Source organism: Giraffa tippelskirchi, chromosome 5 (genome assembly GCF_054371585.1).
Source record: "Giraffa tippelskirchi isolate mGirTip1 chromosome 5, T2T-mGirTip1v1.2.pri, whole genome shotgun sequence".
NCBI classification, from domain to species: Eukaryota; Metazoa; Chordata; class Mammalia; order Artiodactyla; family Giraffidae; genus Giraffa; species Giraffa tippelskirchi.
The window spans coordinates 155,734,607-155,752,452 of NC_137279.1; the positions used below are offsets into that span (position 1 = coordinate 155,734,607).

The 17,846-nt window shown below is 48.2% G+C and overlaps 1 protein-coding gene across 12 annotated transcripts in view; it reads left to right on the top strand.

Annotated features, from left to right (window-relative positions):
* The window catches only part of JAK1 (Janus kinase 1), a 149,457-nt gene that overhangs the window by 129,660 nt on the left and 1,951 nt on the right, over nt 1–17,846 (top strand). For 6 of the 12 annotated variants that reach the window (XM_081486545.1, XM_081486544.1, XM_081486543.1 and 3 more), the window contains 13 exons: nt 2,755–2,861; nt 5,915–6,058; nt 6,836–6,923; nt 7,389–7,516; nt 8,148–8,283; nt 10,034–10,185; nt 12,500–12,650; nt 12,767–12,861; nt 13,948–14,140; nt 15,063–15,187; nt 15,547–15,719; nt 17,297–17,414; nt 17,667–17,777. In XM_081486545.1, the coding sequence (XP_081342671.1) occupies nt 2,755–2,861; nt 5,915–6,058; nt 6,836–6,923; nt 7,389–7,516; nt 8,148–8,283; nt 10,034–10,185; nt 12,500–12,650; nt 12,767–12,861; nt 13,948–14,140; nt 15,063–15,187; nt 15,547–15,719; nt 17,297–17,414; nt 17,667–17,777 (1,721 nt within the window). Of the gene's footprint in view, nt 1–2,754; nt 2,862–5,914; nt 6,059–6,835; nt 6,924–7,388; nt 7,517–8,147; nt 8,284–10,033; nt 10,186–12,499; nt 12,651–12,766; nt 12,866–13,947; nt 14,141–15,062; nt 15,188–15,546; nt 15,720–17,296; nt 17,435–17,634; nt 17,778–17,846 lie in introns of all 12 variants that reach the window. The other 6 variants (XR_014052677.1, XR_014052676.1, XR_014052675.1 and 3 more) reach the window with 3 other exon arrangements.

The window sequence follows — 17,846 nt, forward strand, 5'->3', positions numbered from 1 at the left end:
TCAAATCTTGGAGCTTGATTTCTACACGGTTCAGCTCTGACACTGAGGACTTAGCAGATCATTGCCAAAGCTCCAGAAACCAGTTGGTACAATACAGATGAAGGTGCTGACAGATGTGACACCGGTCATAGTCACAGGGGCTGCCAGTTATGGGGCAGTCACCTCCCACCAGGCATTGACCCTTCACGAGCATCATCTTGTTTATCCCTTACAGCAACCCAGTGAGGAGCATAACTGGATCTCCCGTTTTTGTAGTGAGGAAACGGGTTCATGGAGGTTTAAAAGCTTTCCCCACTCTTGATCCTAGTGCCATGTTCTCTGAAGTGGCCATGCAAACAATCGGCCCACAAATGGCCCCTGCTCCCATTCTCTTCTCTGATTTCCTCAATGGCTCTACTGCCTAATAAACTGTGGAAAATTCTGAAAGAGATGGGAATACTAGACCACCTGACCTGCCTCTTGAGAAACCTGTATGCAGGTTAGGAAGCAACAGTTAGAACTGGACATGAGACAACAGACTGGTTCCAAATAGGAAAAGGAGTACGTCAAGGCTGTATATTGTCACCTTGCTTATTTAACTTATATGCAGAGTACATCATGAGAAATGCTGGGCTAGAGGAAGCACAAGCTGGAATCAAGATTGCTGGGAGAAATACCAATAACCTCAGATATGCAGATGACACCACCCTTATGGCAGAAAGTGAAGAAGAACTAAAGAGCCTCTTGATGAAAGTGAGAGGAGGGTGAAAAAGTTGGCTTAAAGCTCAACATTCAGAAAACTAAGATCATGGCATCCGGTCTCATCACTTCATGGCAAATAGATGTGGAAACAGTGGCTGACTTTATTTTTCTGGGTTTCAAAATCACTGCAGATGGTGATTACAGCCATGAAATTAAAAGATGGTTACTCCTTGGAAGGAAAGTTACGACCAACCTAGACAGCATATTACAAAGCAGAGACATTACTTTGTCAACAAAGGTCTGTCTAGTCAAGGCTATGGTTTTTCAGTGGTCGTGTATGGATGTGAGAGTTGGGCTATAAAGAAAGCTGAGCGCCGAATAATTGATGTGTTTGAAGTGTGGTGTTGGAGAAGATGCTTGAGAGTCCCTTGGACTGCAAGGAGATCCAACCAGTCCATCCTAAAGGAGATCAGTCCTGGGTGTTCATTGGTAGGACTGATGTTAAAGCTGAAACTCCAATACTTTGGCCACTTGATGCGAAGAGCTTAGTCATTTGAAAAGACCCTGCTGGGAAAGATTGAGGGCAGGAGGAGAAGGGGACGACAGAGGATGAGATAGTTGGATGGCATCACCAACTCAATGGACATGGGTTTGGGTGGACTCCAGGAGTTGGTGATGGACAAGGAGGCCTGGCGTGCTGCAGTTCATGGAGTCGCAAAGAGTCGGACACAGCTGAGCAACTGAACTGAACTACTGCCTAAACCCTTCCCTTGGGCACCATTCAGGTGGCCCTTTCTTCACGTCTTTTCTCCCGAGTTGCATGCTTGATCCCAGGTAACGGGGTTAGAGTCAGGATAACAGAATGGAGGAGAGGAGAGTCTGAAAACGGGGGTACTCAAGGTATGATAACGGGGGAGCCTGTATCTGAACCAGCTTTTGGCTCCCCGATTTGTACCCCCTTCCACTAGAGCCAGGCATGCTGTAGAGGCAAGAGACTGGAGCCAGCCCTGAATGCAGCATGAATCCAGAGCCTGACCTTGGGCAATGATTTAATGGCTCTGAATCTGTTTTCTGATCTATAAGGGGATAAGAATACTATATATCTCATGGGATTGTCATAAGGACAGGAGCTAATGTGTATAAAGCTCTTTAGGACGGTGGCTGGCACAGAGAAGGTAGTCAGAAAGTGTGTGCTGAAGAAAAACAAACCCTGCCTGGCAGGGTAGAGAGGATTTGAGTCACTTGGCCCATTGCTTGAGGACAGTGGATGAATACTCTCACGACTGGTCCGATCTGGAAGGTGCTTTCTTCCCTCACGATAACCTTGGAGCTCAGAGTGGCTCCACGGTGGGATGGTGACTTCCATGGATTATAAATTCCCAGTGAGCCACCTGTGCTGACCCTGACCTAGCAGATTTTATAATAGGTCTAGTTTATTATTTGAACCAGTAGAATCTGGGGGATGGTCTGCTTGAAATCTGAACATTCAGTCAGCAGTTCACTAAATGCCTCCTTGTTGTCGGGCACTGCTGGGAACTGGAGAGCCTCAGGCACAGCCTTATTTTTTGGGTCGCCCACCCTGTTCTTCATGGTTTTTAACCCTCCTGTTTTGGTTCCTGTCACCCCCGGTGGGCTTCCTCTATCCTCAGTTCTCACGCTTCAGCCCATACCCTGTTCTTCATTCATATGTTTAGCAAGTATTTGTTGAGTGCCTACTGTGTACCAGGCTGTGGCGGCAGAACAGGAAATAATACAGGCACAGGCCCTACCTTGTCGAGTTTCTGTTCTCAGCTTCTAACGTTTCCTGTCCTCCCCGACCCCTCTTACCAGTACAGATGCTGCTGTGTCAACCCCGAACCACCTGCCCTTTAAGAGTAGCAGCACAGTTTGATTGATTATTTGATTCATATTGGCTCTGTTATTAGCCTTGCTGATGAGCTCCTGGAGGGCAGGAATCAAGTACTTAGTAAATATTTGTTGAGTGACAGAACCAACATGGCCCAGGAGCTTGTTGGCGACTGGGACCTTAGACCTTCACTGCTCCACTCAGACTTCTCTCTCTTTCTTCCACAGAAATCTCCAATCTGCTGGTGGCCACCAAGAAAGCCCAGGAGTGGCAGCCTGTCTACCCCATGAGCCAGCTGAGTTTTGATCGAATCCTCAAGAAAGATATTACGCAAGTGAGTCATTGCTGCCATTCTTGGGTCCAGACCTGTCCCTGCCTCCCCACGGTGGAGAAGCCTGGGGAACCTGGGGAGAACAAAGTCGTGTTTGGAGAGATCCTGATAAACAAGGGAACTTCCTTTTCCTGGGTGAAGCTGGTCAACCAGCAGGTGCCCTGCTGTCCACCCAGCCTTGCTGATGCACCCTAGACTTTCTCCTTGAAGGAGCTGGCTTAGTCAGTCTTTGAGTGGTTATCTAGGGCTACAGGGACCTTCCATTCCCGGTTCCTATAGTTGTGGGGACCAACCCTAGAAGTAGTTGGAGAATTTGGTGGGAATGTTGACAGATCTCCATAGGGGATTATAGGCTGATGACCCTCATGGCCACAAAACATGCTGTATGACAAGGCGCTTCTGAATTTCAGTCCTGGGCTGATGACGTTTCCAGAAGGAGCAAAGCTGAGGGATCACAGAGCACTGTGAGGGAGCAGGAGACACACAGTTTAGACCTGAAGGAGAGAGCTGTGCTGAGAAACTGATCCCTCAGACCAGTGTTTCAGCCTCCAGAGGGCTTTGGCCCAGGGTCTGCAGCCTTGGGCAGGTCCAGTTTCCCTTGTAGGTGCCCTTGGGCCTTGTAGGGTATGAGGTCCAGGGAACCCCCACTTTCTGTTCTGCACCCACCTCCTCAGCCCCTGACACAGAGCCACACGCAGGGGGAGACTAAGCCAGCTTGCCAGCAGCCTGGGAGGGAAGGAAATCTGTGCAGGCCGCTTACTGCCCCAGAGAGGCTGCCCCACCTTGGAGGTGCTGGAGGGCGAGTCGTGGGCTCACTCGTTGAGGACCAGGTAAAGGGTGGCAAGCATGAGGCTGGTTTGTTCATCTGCTTTTTGAAATCAGTTCCTGAAATTATTGAGGAGGTCTTGAGGGAGTGGAAATCCACAGTGGCAAATGCCCCGCTTCACTATGTAAATGCTTTCCTGAGGGCAGATCTCACTGTTCTGTCCCTCGGGGTATCAGAGCTGTGTCCAGAGATGGGCAGCATCCCAGCCTCTTTTCTTCCTGGAACTTGACGTGTACCCAGGGTCTTCCTTCTCTCCTTCCCCTTGAGCCTCTGGGCCTCTGTGTCATCCTCTGTGCCTCCAGGGTTTATTTAGCCAAGAGTGACTGAGCACTTCCCTGTGCCAGGCATGACCGCCACCCTAAGCAGGCACATGGTCCGGTGGGGGAGGCAGATTCTTATCTATTTTGAGTAGATAATTAAACTACCAGGAGACAAGTCCCAAGTAGAGAGGTACAGCAGGATGTGGGACCGTCAGACGACCATGCTGCCTGGTCTTGGGACAGCAGTGGTGTCCTGGGGGAAGTGGCATCAAAGCAGAGCCCCAGAGGATGGATAAGCACTCAGCAAAGACAGAGGGCACAGCGTGGAGGGAGGCTGGAGTGGGACACGCAGGGGCCTCTGAGTTGCTGTGGAATCCTTACCGCACAGTGCTGTGACTTGGCCCCCGGAATAAGCAACGCTTCTGGGGGAACAGTAATTATTCTGAAAGCATATGGCTTTTACAGGATGTTCTGGGAACACAACTTCCCATACCCTTGATGAATCGCTTCATGACAGATGCAGCTTTAATGAATAGTCACAGGACCTTGCCAGGATACAGTAGACAGGGCAGATGTACCACCATTCTGCTGAGACAGATGACAAACGGTTGCATTTGTGCAAATTAATATACCCAATTAACAATTGTGTACATTCTTAAGAGAGACAGAAATCAGCCTAGGGAGTCAGCCACAAAGCATTTTCTGCATTTAGAGGAGGTCCTAGGATAATACATATCAGTAGAATGATAGAACTCCCAGTTACACATTTTATGGGGTTAATATCATTAGCTTGACAATGCCTGAGTTTCGTGACTCACATTTGGATTCACTCCAAAATATTTAAGAGTATTTAAATTAGAATTATTAAAACTTCAGCTTTGTGTGGGTGTGTGAGTCGCACAGCCATGTCTGACTCTCTGTGACCCCATGGACTGCAGCCCGCCAGGCTCCTCTGTCCATGGAATTCTCCAGGCTAGAATACTGGAATGGGTTGCCATTTCCTTATACAGGGGATCTTCCTGACACAGGGATCAAACCTGGGTCTCCCACATTGCAGGTAGAGTCTAAGCTTAAGCTAAAAGGGCCTTAAAGACAGATCATTGTTCGTTGTATGTTCAGGGCCTTGAGCAGATGATCTCATTTAGTTCTCATGCTGCTCATTTGGTTTTATTACCTTTTCATATGTGGGGAAACTGAGGCCTGTCCCTCCTGTGTCTATCTCTGCATATCAGTCACTTTCCTCTAGGGAATGCTAGGGCATGTGCATGTGTAAATTGTATTGCTAATTTGAAAGCATGCGCACGTATACTTATGCATCAGAGAGATGGGTAGAAAATGAATAGGTGCGAGGGGGCAATTAGACAAAACACATTGGCCAACAGATTGACTTCTACTCACTATGTGCCAGGAACTTTTCTACCTAATTCTTCATTTGATAATTAATACCAACCCTAGGAGACAGGTAAACTGTTAACCCGTTTACAGAAAATGGGTGCAGACTGAGTGTGATGAAAGAAAGTCTCCCAAAGGCCAGTAAGCAGTAGGACCAGGACTCACAAGCCTGTTCTCCTATTCCCCAGCCTGTGGGTGGAGGAGCCTCCTGCCGAGTCCTGCTCTGGAGGCCCAGGGTAGGGCCAACATTGGTGGCTATTAATGGCACTGTTGGAAGTTGTGCGAAAGGTCATATTTTGGCCCCAGGCTGTTCCTGGAGGGAGACACAGAAGGTTGCTGTTCAGAGAATAAGAGGATTGTCTCCTGGGGCCCAGGAAGTGCCACCGCTGTGTTGGGCCAAGTAGCTTTTTGTTTCCTCTGGAGGCCTGACAGGCCCAGGCCCCGGAGAAGCTTGAGCTGCTGGGGCCCCTTTGCTGTTGTCCCACCCGAGCAGTGTTGTGTGCCCCCCCAGAGGACTCAGACCTGGCATCACTGCAGCCCCAGGGAGGGTCACCCTAACCTCCTGCTTCCTCCTTCAGGGTGAGCACCTTGGGAGAGGCACGCGGACACACATCTACTCTGGGACCCTCACGGATTACAAGGATGATGAAGGAACTTCTGAAGAGAAGAGAATAAAAGTCATCCTGAAGGTCTTAGACCCCAGCCACAGGGACATTTCTCTGGCAAGTGTCATCCTCATCGCCTCACCTTCTCCCCTCCCCATCTCTGGAGCCAGTGGAGCCCAGTGGGCTGAGAGGAACCTTTGCCTATTCTGGCCTTGTTTTCTAGTCAAGATTCCATTCTTCAAATAGAATCTTAGATTAACACGGTATATGAAACAAGCGAGGGAGCAGTACAGATAAGGTGGGTTGAGCAGCCCCCCCACCTTGGTCTGTCCCTCCCTGTCTGTCCCACTCTCTCCGTTTCCTTCCTAGAGGTCCACATGGCGGCCTTGGAGCCTTGGACACTAGCTGAGTGGTCTCAAAATCCCTGATGCAGCCCAGGCTGACACTTAAGAGTCTGGAAAAGTAAAGCCCAGAGGAGTAAAATGACTTATCCACGATCCCACATCCTGTTAGAGAGGGACAAAGCCGAGTCTTGACAGACGGCTGCTACCTTGGTTTTCCTTTTATTCTAATATAGTGTCAAACATGGTTACTTCCCAACATTTGAAGGAAGAAGCGGTGGACATGAGTATCCAATGAGGAAATTGCCAGCCAGCCTATCCCACCAGCCCAGCACTGGGTCCTATGGGGTTTTCTACTTAAGTCCTATGTCCCAGCCAGATGACCCTCACAGTAGAGGCTTGGCAGTGCCTCTGGGCAGTTGAGGCCAGGCCTTGGGATGAGGACAGTGGTGAGCTCCCCTGGGATCCACTGCCTTCCCTTTCAGCTGAGCCACTTTAGGATCAGACCATTGGAGGCCTGCCCTTAACATGTCTTTGTCCTGTTCTCCCACAGGCCTTCTTTGAGGCAGCCAGCATGATGAGGCAGGTCTCCCATAAGCACATCGTGTACCTCTATGGGGTTTGTGTCCGAGACGTGGAGAGTAAGTATGTCTCTTTGGAAGGGGAGGGTGGCCCTAGCTGGGGAGCATGGCTGCTGTGAAGATGACTGGGAGCTGACATCCGCTTCACGTTGCCCAGGCTTCTTGCTTTTCTTTTTGTAATCAAGGAATGCAAAGCGCTGAGCAGGTCACTTGCTTAAGCTAGTAGTGGACGTGGAACTAAATCTCATTTGTTTTTCATTGATTTCTTGAATGTTTACTTCTGGCCAGCACTGGGTCCCACACAAGCAGTGGGGAGTGGGTGGGCTGAGTTCGTCGCTCAGAGAGTCAGAGTAGAAGGAGCGTCAGGCAGGGCTTGAACCCAAGCCTGTCCGACTTTGAAGCACTGTGCCACTTGCACTGTCCAGCTGAGCACCAGTCATTAAACCAGGCTCTGCTGAGGGAGTCAGGGAGGGTGCTGTCCCAGCTGGACGTCAGGTTGCAGATGTGGTTGTTTTTGTGTTGTAGATATCATGGTGGAAGAGTTTGTGGAAGGGGGACCCCTGGATCTCTTCATGCACCGGAAAAGTGATGTCCTCACCACACCCTGGAAGTTTAAAGTTGCCAAACAGCTGGCCAGCGCCCTGAGTTACTTGGTAAGTATGTTCTGATGTCTGTGGTCTCAACCAAGAACCAGAATGTCCTAGTAGGGGATGCAGGAAAGAGGTACTAACCAAGCAGACTGGAGGGCCCGGGCTCTGCGCCTTGATACAGGTGTGCCTGGTGCTTAGTGAAAACCATCATCTTGGGCTGTTCTGTGTGCTTACATATGGATCCTGCTTAGAGGGAAATTTTATCCCTTCAGAAGACTGACTTGGGTACTGCATTGTATGGTGAGAGTAGAAATATTACAATACTTATTGAATGAGTGAATGAATCTGTTAGGATCAACAGTAGCTCACATTTATTGGGTGCTTACCATGCTTCAGCTGTGTATGTGTTTTTAGGCTCTCACCACTTTAATTCTCACAAAAGCCTTATGAGGCCTGTTTGCCTGCCGCCCCCCCCCCCACCCAATCCCTGTTTCTCTGATGAGGGAAATAGAGCAGAGGGATGTTATAGAACGTGCTGAGTCACACAGATCATTGGTGGGAGCTCTTGGCTGCCCGGGTCTGGCTAGGGCTGGGGGAATGTGGGTTACGACCTGAGGGGTGGAAGCAGGAGAGGGCTCGGGAAGGAGGGTAGCAACACTGCCATTTTTGCTGAATCAGCTTGTTCACTCTGCAGGAGGATAAAGACCTGGTCCACGGAAACGTGTGCACTAAAAACCTCCTTCTGGCCCGTGAGGGCATCGACAGTGAGTGCGGTCCCTTCATCAAGCTCAGTGACCCTGGCATCCCCATCACTGTGCTCTCCAGGCAAGGTGCGTTCCCCCCTCCCTCCGATCTCCTTCCTTCCCCTGCTGGCAGGTCCAGGCCAGCAGGGGAAGGGGCTGGGCTGGGGTTCTGTCTCCTTTTAGAAAGCATACTTCTGCAAAAGGTGTCTGTCGCTCCTGCCCAGCCCTTGGGGGCAGAGGAGATGCTGAGCAGGGGAGGGTTGGTCTCTGACCTCAAGGAGCTGACTGTGCAGTAGAAGAAACAACTTGGCCAAGGCATGTCCGGTCCTTATGATGAAGGAGCTTGTTTGAGGTGCTGGGGTAGCACCTTGCTCAGAGGGAGGCTGGGGGTCCTGGGTGGTCAGAGAGGTATCAGGAGGAGTGGGCCCTGGGCCCTCCCTGTGTTCCTTTTGAAATCCCCTGTAGTGAGTGAGCAGTTTGGGGAGGTGCCTTAGCATCGCTGAGGCATCTTGTCTCTGAGTGAGTCGCCCTGAGCTGACAACTCCGAAGGAGTGGGCAGACCCGGCAGCTGAAACACTGTACACAGTGCCACATGGCTTGTGCTCTGTCTGTAGGCCACACATGGGGTCCCAGAGCGCCCCTGGGCCTGGTGCCTCCCACTTGCCATGGCCTGTGGTCTTCAGCACTGAGAGTTTTGCTCAGTCATTCAATCAAGGAATGGATTGAGTTTGGAAGCAATCCAGGATGAAGAACAGACCTCACAAATAAGACCCAAATCATCCACTCTTTGGAAGGGGAGCAGAGAGCATCCTTCGGTACCTCTTGACACTTACTATCTGGCCATCATCCAGCAGTCCTGAGACAGACCCAGCCCTGAACCTGTCGGGGGTCCTATTCTCAGCAAGGGTCTGAGACACAGACACCGGTGACTCTAGAACAAGTAGAGAAGCCTGGGGATGCCACGAGAGGGGCCAATAAAATGCTGTGAACATTCAGAGGAGAGAGACGACATCCGGGGGGCCCAGAGAGTGATTCAGCAAGGAGGTAGGTTTCATCTGGCCTTACAGGCCAGTGAGGTGAGCCGGCAGCAAGGCGACAGACAGTAGGCACACAGTCCTAGGGCCGGCTTGCACTTGTCTGTCAGGAGCAAGGACGTGAGAAGGTGGGAAGAAGGGCCAGCAGGCCTGAGCATCACTGCCCAGCTCAGGAGTGGCTTCCTGCCTGTTTCCATCAGGAGCTGAGAGGCTGCTCCAGGAGGCCACTGAGCTTGTTGAGGGCCATTTCTGTGGATGTGGCAGGGGTTCTAAACAGCTCACTGGTCTTGGTCAGCAGCTGGGTGCAACAGATGTGTGACTTCTTTTGTTCTTTTTCAAACAAAAGAAAACCTACGTTAAAGAAGTGTGACATTGGATGGTGCAGAGTATGGGGAGAAGGGGAGGTTAGCCTGTGCCCACTCTGCATGTGTCAGCCTCTTCTCCCTGGCCTTCCCTTTCTTAACCCTTTGTCCATGTGACCTCCCCCACTCGGGGCTGCTTTGCTGTTTTTGAAGCCAAAGCTTCAGAAGATGGGCTCCCACACCCTCCTGGGGAGTCTGTGTTAAACAGACACATCTGCAGGCTCTGTCTCAGACAGATGCGTCAAAAAGGCCAGGGCTGAGGGGCCTGGAAAACTGCCCCTTTAACAAGCTTTCCACAGGCCCCGTGCAGCCATGGGCCACGTTTGGAAAACACTGCTTGAAGGCGTTTCTTTGTTAACTTCCAGTTCTTGCTGCAGTGGTGGTGATACACTCAGCAGGTATTGCAGACACTGATCTGTGAGCACCTCTTGGCTTTTCCAGAGTGCATAGAACGAATCCCCTGGATTGCTCCCGAATGTGTTGAAGATTCCAAGAACCTGAGTGTGGCTGCTGACAAGTGGAGCTTTGGAACCACACTCTGGGAAATCTGCTACAATGGCGAGATCCCCTTGAAAGACAAGACGCTGATTGAGGTGAGCAGCTGCTTTCCAGTTGGGAGCTGAGTGAGGGCCCCTTGAACACTCTTGGGCGTCTCAGGAATTATCAGGAAACCTCACACTGTGGGGGGAGACGGGCACGGCTTTGACTCTCCTCCACAGGCTTACTGGCTGTGTGACCTCACACATGTTACTTAGTTTCCTTGGGCCTGGATTCATCATCTATGAAATGGGGATAAAGAATACCTACTTTGCAGGGTTGTTGTGACGATTAAGCAAATACTGCACGTCGAGTGCCAGGTATACAGTACGAGCTCAGTAGCTGGCTCTGGCATCTCAAGATTAACACACAAGTATTTATTGGGTCCCTCTTGTGTATCAGGCATTGTCCTGAGTTGAAGCTGGGGGTTCACAATAAAAGAGACACAGGCCTTACCTGCCCTTAGTGACCTTAGGGTCTAGTAGGAGAGTGGGCTAAAACAGCAGTAAGGATCTGAAACCATCACCCAAAGAGCCGTGTGTATTGGGTAGGGTAGTGTTATTACCCTTGTTTTACAGGTCAGGTAACTGAGATGCAGGTGGCTCACGGCCTGGGTTATTCAGCTAGAATGCACAACTTCAAGGTTAACTCTTGCTTGTTCACTTGCAGAAAGCTAGTAGAGCTTTCTAACTCTAAAGGGATACTGCTGTAGCAGTTACAGTGAAGGACCACTGATCCTGATTCACTGATTTAATTTCTGGAATGTGCCTTATGTGTTTAGCGGGGCAGGCATCGCTTGTAGCTGGGAGGGAATGATCAAAGTCCAGGGGAAGGTGGCATTTCAGTCGTCTACAGGAAGCAGTAAGTGGTTCCATTTGCCTGGAGTGTGGAGAGGAATGACAGGTGAACAGGTGGGAAGGGTTGCTTGAGGTCAGATTTTTTAGAGGCCCATAATGCCAGGGGTGATGTGGGACGGTGAAGGGCTTGAAGGCTGGCCCTGGCATGGTGCGCTTGGATGGCAATTCGGTGGACAGGCTGAGGAGAGGACAGGGCACTGAGTCCCCTGTGGCGCTCAGTGGTGAGAACCTGAGTCAGGAAGTGGCAGTGGCGATTCAGCGTGGAGGGTATGCTTGGAGGAGATACCAAAGAGTCTCAAGAACCTCTAACCAGTTAATCTTCTGCCAGATAAACGTGGTGCAAGATTTGGGCAAGAGTTAAGCTAAAACCCATGGAGAAATCACCACATCTGTAGATCTGCTATTTGGAATTTTCAGCCAGGACTTTTGGGAGTAACTTTAACTTCCTTGGAAACAAAACAGCATGCCATTTGCTGTCAGTATTTTTTGAGCCCCTTGTGTTTACCCAGGGCTGAGTAGAATATGGAGATAGGGTAAGCAAAGGTCTGCACTGCAGCCTAGAAGAGTGAGAGAGACTCCAAGGCAGGGGCAGCCCTCAGCTCCTTAATTCTCTTCCTCTTCCTCCTTTCCGCTGGGGCCTAACTCCCCACCCCTACACCAGGATCCACAGGGACCACAAGAGAAACCACTACCCTTGAGATTCAGCTACAGACCAGAATCTGGAGTGTAGTAAATTCACTGAATTTTTTTAATGTTTTAAATAAATCAATCATTTGTTTCAGAATTTTAAAGTAGTAACCACTTCATGAGAATTTGAAAAATAGAGAAAACTATTTTTAAAAAAGAAAATATTAATCACTATATTCCAGTCACCCTTGACTAATATTTAACACTTTGGCATATTGTCTTCCAGTCTGTTTGTATCAATTTTTTTAAACAAAACTGGGACCATGCCAAATCGTTATTTTTTCATTTAATGTTGTAATTTCCTATATGATTAAATTGATGTAAGAGTTCATTGTTTCATTAAATTCTAATTTATTTAACTAAAATTAGATACTTGGCATTGAGGTTGTTTTCATATTTGTAATGTTCTGTTTAATTCTGCAGGGAATATCTTTAAACATAAATCTTTGTTTATATCTGACTTATTTCTGAGTCATTCAGTAGTTGCAATTAATGAGTCAAAGAGTTTGAAGAATCTGAAGATTTCTACACATGTTGCCAAGTCATATTCCAGAAGGTTGCATGACTTTGCAGGAATACAGCTTATTTGGGACTGGGTGGGATATACTGCGTATTTTCCTTGAATTCAGACTATTTTTGTATCAGGACTAAAATTTTCCACAGCTGTAAAAAAAGGCAACAGTAGCACTCACGTTTATGAAGTCTACCCTTAAGCAGAGCTGTTGGGAATTAAATTAGGGATTGTTAGGTAACTCTTTCTGACCTGGGGTTAAAAGGTTTGTGGGTGGTTTCTTGGGTTTCTTCAAGGTGGTCTTCTTCTTTGCAGAAAGAGAGATTCTATGAAAGCCGGTGCAGGCCAGTGACCCCGTCTTGTAAGGAGCTAGCTGACTTGATGACCCGCTGCATGAACTATGACCCCAACCAGAGACCCTTCTTCCGAGCCATCATGAGAGACATCAATAAGCTGGAGGAGCAGAGTAAGACTGCCTTGAGTTGTTTAACCAAGACCAGCCAGGGCCCGGGGGAGGGGGTGAAAACTTGGAGCCTGGAGGGACATTCACTCCTTTTTAACATGTTTTCTCTCTTCTGTTAGATCCAGACATTGTATCAGAAAAAAAGCCAACAACTGAAGTGGATCCCACACATTTTGAAAAGCGATTCTTAAAGAGGATCCGTGACTTGGGAGAGGCAAGTTACACTGCTGGCCATTCACCTCTCTGGGCATCTAGAGCCATTCTCCATTCTCTCTTGTTTCAGGTCAAAGTTTATAAGAGAAAGCATCTTCCAGTGTTTTCTCAGGGATCGTGTGTTTCTCCATTTGACGAATAGTGGCAGCATGCATATGCCTGCCTGTTCATGCACACAGGACACTGGTCAGCTCCGTGAGGAGCTGCCTCTATCTCTTTTTTTTTTTTAATAAGGGACAGAGAATATAAAGGGAGAGGCATGGGGGATGGGTATAGATATGGTGGAAATAGAACAATCCCTGCCTCTGACTTTTTTGGGAATATGTATCCTGTGAGGCTGCTTAAATGAGTGGTGGATTTACTTCACAGCACACTGAAATAGAATGCTAGCTTTTCTTTTGGACCTTGAATGGCAGTTCCCTAACAGTAAATGTGACTAGAGAAGCTACTGGATTTGCATTTTCATACAGATTTCCTGTAGTTTATAAAGACTGTCCCATCTTGGGTACCCGCCCTTTGCCAAGCCCAGGTGCTGGCACTCTGCAGGCACAGTGGTCCCGCTTCCTCACAGCATCCCAGGGTTTATTACCAGTGTGTACACTGAGCACCTCTGGAGCCAGCTCGGAAGACTGGGTGACCAGGCCCACCTCACTAGTAGGTGGCTTAGCTGAGATTTAATCCCCATCTTCTGAAGACTCCTCATGCCTTGCCCTTTGTAGCCACATTGTGGTGCCTCCTGCAGCGTGGACCCAGGGCTGTCAAAGAATGCCATGGTTGTACCACCTGACACCTCCATTTCCTTGTGAGTTACACTTTTATGGAAACTAGGATTGATGTGTTGGTTCACCAGTCACCAGAGCCTTTTCTTGTCTTAGTGCAGTAATAGAAGGGATGGCATGTTAGCCAAGTGGGGAAGGGTGCAGGGAGTAGGAAGAGACCAGGTAGGAGCTTGTTACCTGCAGGGTCAGGCTGTGCGTGCCCTCCCCAGCCTTCAGAGGAACATGAGGAGCAAGCCTCATCTTTGACGTGTGTCCTGCTGGCCCAGGCTGGGGCCTCTCTGATCAAGCATGTGCATCTTTCCCTCCAGGGCCACTTTGGGAAGGTCGAGCTCTGCAGGTATGACCCTGAGGGGGACAATACAGGGGAGCAGGTGGCTGTCAAATCCCTGAAGCCCGAGAGCGGAGGGAACCACATCGCTGATCTGAAGAAGGAGATTGAAATCTTAAGAAACCTTTATCATGAGAACATTGTGAAGTATAAAGGCATCTGCACAGAAGACGGTATGTTATGCAAAGTGTGGTTCGTTTAAAGACTAAGTGGCTGTCTGGGGTCACATAAAGGCTAGTGCAGAGCAGGCCATGCCCTCAGCCTCATCTGGGCTGCCTGAATGCTAGCTGATAACCGCCAGGGCTCTAGGACTTCGAAGCCATACGCACTGTCAGATCCCTCAGCAGCTGCAGAGCTTCCAAGAAGACTACCCAGCCTCCCTCCTAGGCAGGGATGATTCCAGCATTGTTTCTCTAGGTGGCTACTGCACCCATACTGGGGATTAGATTTCCCCTGTCCCAATACTCAGCACACTAGACCAGAGGAAATGGACACCCACTCCTCTCCTTTACCTGCTTTTCTGACCCAACACTAGGCAGGGCGTTTAGTTTTCTAGTTGTCTAAATCAAAGTGGCAAGTAGCGTTTACTATTAAGTGTATCTTTTTTACAAGCCACTACAGCAGTCATGTTATTGTACTTTAAAATTTGTAGTGAAAATGACAGGGCTCATGATTTTTAAAAATCATCTGCCAAGTGCTTTGCAGAACACTACATTGTCTGAGTGAGTGGTGGATCCTGGGGTAGGTACCCTGGTCACTCCTGAGGATCCCGAGTCTCTGGAACCTTTTGCCTGTGGTTTCAGGGTCGATGCTGAAATCAGTTCAGGTCCTCTGTCTCCAGATCCTGTGCCCTTTAATCTTCCTTCATTTGACTGCCTTGTACTGATGGGTTAGATTGAGGGCAGGAGAAGAGGGTGACAGAGGGTGAGATGGTTGGATGGCAGCACTGATTCAATGGACGTGAACTTAGACAAACTCTGGGAGATAGTGAGATGCAGGGAAGCCTGACACGCTGCAGCCCATGGGGCTGTGAAGAGTCGGACACGACTTGGCGACTGAACAACAACTGATGGTCTTTTTCCCCCCCCTAAACAGGTGGAAATGGTATTAAGCTCATCATGGAGTTTCTGCCTTCAGGGAGTCTTAAGGAATATCTTCCAAAGAATAAGAACAAAATTAACCTCAAACAGCAGTTAAAATATGCCGTTCAGATTTGTAAGGTAAAAAGGGAAAAAAGAAAAAACCTGGTAAAAATTTAAAAATCAGGCACTCTGTCCTGAGTAATTGGTTTGTAATTAGGCTGCAAGTGGGAAACTTTCTGATAATTATACTGAGTTTATTTTGTTCTGCTTGATGTGGATTGAAATTAGCCTCTACTAAGAAAGTGATGGTTTCTTTAATATGTATTTCTTTGAATCAGGATGGTCTTACTATTTTTGCATAAAAGTAAAAACAACAACAAAAGTGATAGGTGAATGAAATGACACTTGTATCTTTGTGTGTGTTACAAAGCGGCAGATACAAAATCCAGTCTGATTTGATCTCAGCAGCACACTCTGCCTTTGCTTCTCTCCCTCAGGGGATGGACTATTTGGGTTCTCGGCAATACGTTCACCGGGACTTAGCAGCAAGAAACGTCCTTGTTGAGAGTGAACACCAAGTGAAAATTGGGGACTTTGGTCTAACCAAAGCCATTGAAACTGATAAGGAGTACTACACAGTCAAGGACGACCGGGACAGCCCTGTGTTTTGGTAACTGAATCAAACAGATTTCCTCAGTGCTTCAAAGGGCTTTACTGTTCTGATAGGTCCTTTTTAGATATGTTCAATTCTCTTATTAGTCCAGATTAGAAGAGACTTAGATCATTTGGAATTGACTAATTTTTGCCTTCAAGAAACAGCTCTTAAGCTGTCTCACTGAAAGCCACATACACGACAATGTCTGAGCTTCATAGACAACATCTTCCAACGAAGAAATCTAACAGCAGTCAGCATCTCTGTCTTCCCTTGAGAAGGCATTCCTCTGACACAGTTCCTAAAACTGTTAGCAGCCAGAGTAGTCATAGCCATGCAGAGGAAGCCGGGAGGGCAAGTATGAAGTGACGAGGAGGCTTTGGCAGATTCAGGGAGAACTCTGACAGAGCAGAGGAAAATCCATGGGAGGTTTGCTATCTTCTCATGAATCGCCAGTGTCCTGGTTGGAAGGCCACACCCCGACTTTGACCCCTCTCAGTCTGGAACACTGTCCAAGGGGGAAGCTGCTAAGTCTCCACTCTACCCTGTCCTGTAGAACTGACCAGCACTGCAAGGTGCATCCTACATGGGCAGAGGTGGGTCTCTCCCACCCAAGGAACCCAAACCTCCATTTATTCATTGCATATTCATTGGATAAATGAATTCATTTATTCAAAGGAATACCTGTGAAGCCCCTGCTTTGTGCCAGGTACTAGAGATTCGAGGGTAAATAAGATGACCGAGTTTAGAATTTAATGGGTGAGGCAGCTAGTTTCATGGTGCCATAACCATAGAAGCTTTCGGGCTTGGTTTTCTGGAAGTTCTGTTAGGCTAAGTCCTTAAAAGATTCCTGGAGGGTTGTAAAGATGGGTAGAAGGAGGCATGTGTGTGAAGGCAAGAGTGAGTCAGAGCAGTGGCTATCCCAGGAACTGGAATCAGCTCCGCGTGTCTGGATGATGAAAGGTCTCTTCAGTTGCTAAGGCAATGCACTAGACACTTGAGTTTTGGAACTGGGGTTTTGGGGTGCTGTTGGGAGGATTAAGGATGGGGGCTTCTGTTTAAAAAGATCACTGTGGGAAGGAGAGGAGCAAGATTGGAGCCAAGGAGTCTGACTTGGCCAGGGGTAGTGATGGCATGAACTAGGGCTGTGATTTGGACAGTGATGGTGGGGTTTAGGAGCAGTGAGTAGGTTTGAGAAGTATTTCTGAGACCAGATATGGGAATGCCTCAATTTCTGGCTCAGGCAATGGATAACATTCACCAAAACAGCAGATACTGTAAGAGGACTAGGCAGTTAGGTCACTACTCACTCACTATGAGCTTGCAGGCAGATAAAATCTGGGCCTGTGGTCATCGCCTCCTCCCACACCCCTCCCCAGGGAGAGCCTGTGCTGTGTGAACCGAGGGCCCACAGGGATATTGTTCCTGTCAGGTGTGCAACAGGGCAGCATATGTGTGACTAACATATAATATACACTTATGTGTCTTTGAATGTTATATTGTGAGAAAAGTCAGCTCTCTGGGCTGAGTTACTCTTAATATTTTTTGGTATGTCCTTCCCAGGAAATGAAGATTCATGTTCTGCTCTCTTTCAGGTATGCTCCAGAATGTTTAATTCAGTGTAAGTTTTATATCGCCTCTGATGTCTGGTCTTTCGGAGTGACTCTGCATGAGCTGCTTACTTACTGTGATTCAGATTCCAGCCCCATGGCCGTAAGTCGTACTTGTCCTTTGTTTGAATCAGGCCCCCAATGAAAATGTGTCCGTCCCTCTGCTTTGTAAGTTTAGTTCGTAAAGTGTGTTGTAATGGAAAGGAAAAGTGTCTTGGACTTTCACTTTAAGTTACTAAGGAGAAAAGCCTGTTTGTTTTCATTTCCAATTTTAGAAATTCTACCTTAACCTCTCTGGAGTTTATATAAATATGTGCAAAAAGTAAAATATTTCATTTGATTTTATTTTTCATAGTTGTTCCTGAAAATGATAGGCCCAACTCATGGCCAGATGACGGTAACAAGACTCGTGAATACATTAAAAGAAGGAAAACGCTTGCCATGTCCACCTAACTGTCCAGATGAGGTATTTATGGGCCATTTCACAGTAATAAAACTGTTTTCACTGCTTGTGTTTTAAAATAGTTTTGTGATG